The following is a 5890-nucleotide window of genomic DNA, read 5'->3' as shown; positions in this document are numbered from 1 at the left end:
ACAGAGATGAATAGGACACGGTTCCCTGATGGGGGTGTGGTAAGGAGTCAGCAGATAATCGGCATAGGTGCTGGGAATACAGAGATGAATAGGACACGGTTCCCTGATGGGGGTGTGCTGGGGAGTCAGCAGATAATCGGCATAGGTGCTGGGAATACAGAGATGAATAGGACACGGTTCCCTGATGGGGGTGTGCTGGGGAGTCAGCAGATAATTGCAGTCTGCAGAGAGTGCTACCAGCCCACGTACTCCGGAAGCCCAGAGAGTGTGGGCCTCTCTCTGATGGGGCATCCAGACGGGGGCTGGGAGGAAAGGCTTTACACAAGTAAGGGGAGGCTAAATCGAAAGCTATAAGCTGGTGTGAACTAGGAAAACAAGGAGCTAATAGTACTCCTAGCAGACGGAACAGCATGTATAAAAGAGTGGAAGCTCGAACTAGCAGGCCGTCTTCAGAAAGCTGCTGTCACCCCTCCCTACTGTCACTAAGCTGGATGGGAAATTTGCTCTAGGCCCCGGAGAGGAGACTTCCCAGAGCCTCTCAGACCACCCAGGTGAGTAGCACCAGCCTCAAACTCTCCTGGGATGAAATCCAAAATTTGTCACAGTTGCTCTGGCTACCATCTTTGCTGGGGCCACACTGGCTTTCCGGCAGCGTCTTCAAACCCACCAAGCATTCTGTGCTTCAGGGGCCTCAGAGAAGCAGGTCTTCCTGCTAAGTCGGCTCCTCACTCCCTGTCGTCCCCGGTGATTCATCATCTTTCAGGTCACTTCTTCGCATCCTGCTGGCTAGCTGTTTCCTCCAGACCACTCTCCTCAGTGGGGCGGGCTGGACAGCGGGGCTTGTAGCCCAGAGGCTACCATGGAGATTCATGCCTCCTCTCTCTCTGTCCCTCACACAGAGTACCCAGTCACCCAGGACGCCTCACCGCGGTAAGTAAGCTCGCCCACCCCCACCCTGCCCCCCTGTAGTCCACCCCTGGCCAAGGGGTGCAGGCTCCTCATGGAGGGCAACCTGAGAAGGAAGAATGGGCAAAGGGCTGGGGCTGGGGTCCCAGCCCTGATCAGGGTCCAGGCCCTCCCTGCAGCCTTCCCCCCTACTTCAGTCCACCAAGCCTGGCAGCCAGACCGGGCCACGCTGACCTGCTCCCCACGTTCCCAGCACTGACTGTGGGCCTCACACTGGCCTATCTTCTGGACCAGCTGCCTGGTGTCCGTGGTGCTGAAGGGTCATTTTTCTGGGTCTGCCTTATCTCTGCACCTAGCTGTGATCCCTGGAGGCTGCATTTCCTCTCATAGTGCCCAGCATTCTAGAACAGATCCACACAAAACCACCATTAGGCAATGATTCTCCCAGACACCCTGCTGAAGGCTTTGCAAGCAAAATGTCATTAGAGGTTCTGAGGGCTTGGTTGAGGGCTCACAGACTCAGCTAGGAAGCATTGACCTTGCCCCCCTCTTGGTGCCTGTCCAAGTGAAGGCCTGTGTAGAAGAAGAAAGCATCCAATTCCAAGACCTTGTCCGAGATGCTTGGGGGAGGCAGGCGGGGGATGACAGCCTTCTCCAGGACCCTTTAGACAAGCCCGGGCACTCCCGTAGCGCCGTTCCCACCCAGGCACAGGTCAGCGAATGGTTTAAGCAGAAGAGTGGCCCCATCTGAACAGGAGTGGAGCCCAGGAGGCCTTTAGGGGCTGCTGACCAAGGCTGCAGCTGGCTAGGTTGCTTGGCTGAAGATGGCAATAGAGAGGGCGGGGAGATGGGGCAGACAGAGGCAGGGATGGCCAGAGAGGGCAGCACAAGCAAGGGAGGGAGCCAGCAGGTCTGGAGCTGGCGCCCCGGGTGCCACCTACTGAGCTGAAGACGGGGGGTGGTGTGTGGTGAGGATCACACGAGCTCTGTGGACTGTTTATGTTTGAGAGGCCACAAGGATGTCCCAGAAGTCAGGAAAGCGGTTAGGGTTAGCAGGAGGCCCGACCCGGAGGTCAGGACCCCAGAGATGGTTTTTGAAGCCACAGATGAGATCCCTTTGAGAAGACAGAGACTCTGGGATGCTGTCACCCAGGTGGTCCCCTCCCTGGTCTGCAAGTTCTGCCGCTGCCCTGCCTCCAACCTTCGGTTAACCTCCAGGCCTTGTTGGATGCAGGCCCCCGAATCCCCTCTCGTCCATCCTTCCGCCCCTTCCTGGGCTGTGGTTTGGGCAGTCAGAGACCCCTCCTGTTTGGGTGGTCAGCCAACTTTCTCCTGTCCACAGGCCCCAAGCTCAGGAGTCCAATTATGAAAATTTGGGCCAGATGAGTCCTCAGGGTCCACCAGCAGCCATGTGTTCACCTTGAGGAGCCCATTGGCCACCAGCATCCCCTGGACACCATGAGGAATGAAAGCCAACATGTGGCTTGGCTGGGATGGCCCTTCCTGGCTCCCAGGCACCTTGGCAGCCCTAGCCTGGCGGCGCCCTGAGTTCAGGACCCTACTCACAGAGGCTCAGAGGTCTCCTACGTGGACTTCTGTCTCCAAGCCCCAGAGATATTTCTGTCAACGGGGCAGCATTTTACGCGCATGCGCACGTGTGTGTGTGTGTGTGTGTTTGTGTGTGTGTGTGTGTGCCTGCACTCGCACATGAGCCCAGGTGACACTTCTGCAAAGCTCGTCTTGCCTTTGCTTACCTAGAACACTATAGTAAAGCAGGCAGGACCCTGGTCAGAGGGGTCTCCAGGCCCAGGCTCCATCCTCATTCTGTCACCGACTTGCTGTGTGGACCAAGGCACTTTTTTCCGTTCTTTGGGTCTCTGTTCGTCCACTGTTGAACACCAACAGTAACAGTCTTCTCTGCTGGCTTCGGGCTGTCAAGGTCTGAGGAAGTAGTGGATGTGAAGGGACTTGGGGCAGTACAAAGCTGTCTACAGGTGTGAACGGTGTTACAGGCTCCTCCTTGCAGAGCGACCCTGGGACATCTAAACTTGGACAAGCATAGCACCCACACCGGCCTCGCTGGGAGTAAGGATTCCAGAGGGCAAGTCTGGGTCTGGGCTGTGCCACCCTGTGGTCCCAGGAACATCAAATCAGCAACAAGGAGAAGCCCGGTATCCCTGGCCCCTGGGGTCTCCTCTGTGACTGTCCCACACTCTGCCCTCCTCTTACCCCATCGGCTCTCTGCACAACCTTCAGCTGGGAACTCTGGGAAAAAGGAACAAAACACCCATCATCTCAAAGCATGTGGAATCCACTGTTCTTAAGGACCAAACTCTGGGAGGTGTGAGGGCAAGTCTGGGCCAAGGGTGTCCATGGATAAAGCAGCTGCAGCCCTGACCTCTCTACCACCTGCCTCTTCTCTGGATGTGCACTGGCCAAAAGCACCGGCCATTTCCCATTTGCCCGAGTGTTGCCAGGCTGACTGCAGGGTGCTGCCTTCCATCCTCACACTTGATTGGTTTAGCTCCTGCAGTCTTTGGGGGCAGGGAGAGGGGGAGGAGGCATGCTTGGGACCCAGGCGAGCTGGCAAAAGGGCCACAGAGATATGGGCCTTCAATGGGAACAGACTTTCTTCCCTCCACAACTTTTCCAGATGCTGCAGTGGTAAATTGGAGTCACCTACAGCGAGCATGGGGTCCTCTCTGATGCTTTCCGGGGAGATGGCATGAAGGCTGAAGGATCTTCACAAGTTAATAAGCAGGGTGGTGGGTTACAAGGCTCCTCACTGGAGCCTTCGCCAGAGCAAAGGGGTGATGGCGGCTCATGGTTAACTTGGGATCCATCCAGGAGGCTGTGTGAGTTGTTAAGAGGTCAATGGAGTTGGCATTTGTACCTCTTTGTGCAGGGATACTTTGGGCACCTCCATCAAGAGTCCTATATCGTCAGGGAAGGGCACGGGTGATGTGTCTTATACCATCCGCTTGGTCTTTGAGGCCAGTTCCACAGCCAAGAAAAAGTGATAGGAATTACTTCTTATGCATCATTTTGTGCTAGCAGTTGGCCAGGTGTTTGCGGATATAGAAATGAATAAGGCTGGCCTAGGTCGTGCTGCAGTAACAAAGCCAAATCACAGTGGCCGAGAACAATTAGGGTTTCTTCTCTCCATAGCTGCATGCCCGGCACAGATCGGCAAAGAGCTGTGCGCATTGTACTTACTCAGGGACCCAGGCTCCCGGGGATCCACCCTCTCTAATGTGGATTGCTGGGTTGAAGATACAAAGAAAGCTCTAGAGGGTCTTCCACTTAGGATCATAGTTCACTGGCCAGAACTAGCCACATGCCCCACTCTCCTGGAGGGGCTGGGCAGCGTGACCCTTCACTGCACCTGGAAGAAGGGAAGCCGGAGCATTTGGGAACAGCCCTGACAACTCCACAGGAGGACTCTCCAGGGGTTCTCACGCTCGTGAGCAACACAGACTAGTAAGTGGGAAATCACGTGAGGGCATCAGTCTGCTGGGGGTGCTGTGGAGCACATACAAAGGGGTGAGTGACCCAGTCTTCGGAAGGCTTCCTGGAGGAGGGGACATGGAGATGGTACACACTGGCCACACAAATGGGGGAGAATGGAGGTTGGGCGGTAAGAAAAAAAAGTCATTCTAAGCAGAAGGGTCGTTCTGAGCAAAGGCCAGGAGGTGGGACACAGGGTGCTGTCTAAGCAGTTGAAAGTTGCTGGAGCACCAGGGTAGAGACAGGTGTGGCTGGAGCCGAGGCCACAGCATGGAGGCTCCTGGGTGTGGAGGGCTCGGCCCCAGCAGGGATGAGCAGCTGGATGGAGTCAGGGCGCCCTGCACTGCCTGCACGGCTGCTTTCACTGACCACTGCTCTGCTCCAGACCCACAACACCTTGGGGCTGGGGTTTCCACCTTCCGACCCTGCGCTCTCAGAGCAGCGTTTCCCAGGTGAGTTCCAAGGACCGCCTGTATCAGGAACACCTGGGACGCTTGCTCAACTCCCCATCCTCAGCACCACCTGGACCACCTGAACCACAGGCTCTGAGGGCAGGGTCTTTAGACAATTATCCAGGGGATTTTGTCCCTAACTTTGTATTATGATCATTTTTCAAATACACACACACAGCTGAAAAAGCAAGACGATCACCCAGGTACCCACCACCTACATTCAACACTTACTAACATTTTGCCCTATTAGCTTAATGCACAAGTGTGTGTATATGTTTATGTGTGTGTATGTTTGGCTGAATCATTGAGAGTAAACTGCAGACATCACAGTACTTTACCCTTAAATACCACAGCTGTGTCTCCTGACAAGCGCATTCTCCTGCATAACCTCAAGGCCATTATCACATTTGAGAAAATTAACAATTATTCAATAATATCATCGTACAGCCCACATTCATATTTCCCCAACTGTCCTTTTTTAGCTTGTTGTTTCCATCCAGGGTCCAGTTGACTCCAGGTGATTTTTAAGCAAGATAGGTTGGAGACTCCCTCTGAGTCAGCCTGACTTGTAAGGGTGCTGGCTGCCAACCCGGTGGTCCTTCCTGCGGTGTTTGCACTGTGGAATAGGGCTTCCTGCGGGCTGAAGCAGCAGCATTCCTCTCTGCTGCAGGGTTTCAGACACAGAGATGGACCGTGGGGAGGCACAGTTCAGGAGGGACAGGCACAGTTCCTCTACCAATTTGCTCACAGTGCCCAGGCAGCCTCCCGCTCAGCCTCCGGATAAAGCAACTGCTAGGGGGAGAAGGGGAAGGTGGTGAGGGGACTGCACTTGACCATCATCAGACCCCCTGGGCTCACCTCAGAGCCAGGGAGTCCTTCCCAACTCTCCCCTCTCAGAGCACCCAGATGCCATCGGTGGCAAGCAAGGACCAAGCCACAGGCGGCAGGCTCGGTCAGCAGTGTCCTGGGCCTGAGAAGTGACCTAGGAGATCTGGTGTTTTGGAGACAGGACTTGGCAGTGTGGT

At 55.3% G+C, this 5890-nt stretch overlaps 1 protein-coding gene across 1 annotated transcript in view; it reads left to right on the top strand.

The window, feature by feature from the left end:
- SIGLEC15 (sialic acid binding Ig like lectin 15) overlaps nucleotides 1-2330 on the top strand; it is a 14642-nt gene extending 12312 nt beyond the window's left edge. Inside the window, exons 5-6 of the mRNA XM_029234021.1 lie at nucleotides 900-930; nucleotides 2249-2330. Of these exons, the coding sequence (XP_029089854.1) occupies nucleotides 900-930; nucleotides 2249-2330 (113 nt within the window). The remainder of the gene's footprint in view (nucleotides 1-899; nucleotides 931-2248) is intronic.
- The last annotated feature ends 3560 nt before the right edge of the window (nucleotides 2331-5890 follow it).

This window comes from Monodon monoceros, unplaced genomic scaffold (genome assembly GCF_005190385.1).
Source record: "Monodon monoceros isolate NGI ecotype Baffin Bay Population unplaced genomic scaffold, NGI_Narwhal_1 Super_Scaffold_1, whole genome shotgun sequence".
Taxonomy (NCBI): Eukaryota; Metazoa; Chordata; class Mammalia; order Artiodactyla; family Monodontidae; genus Monodon; species Monodon monoceros.
This window is presented reverse-complemented; position numbering and strand designations above follow the sequence as displayed.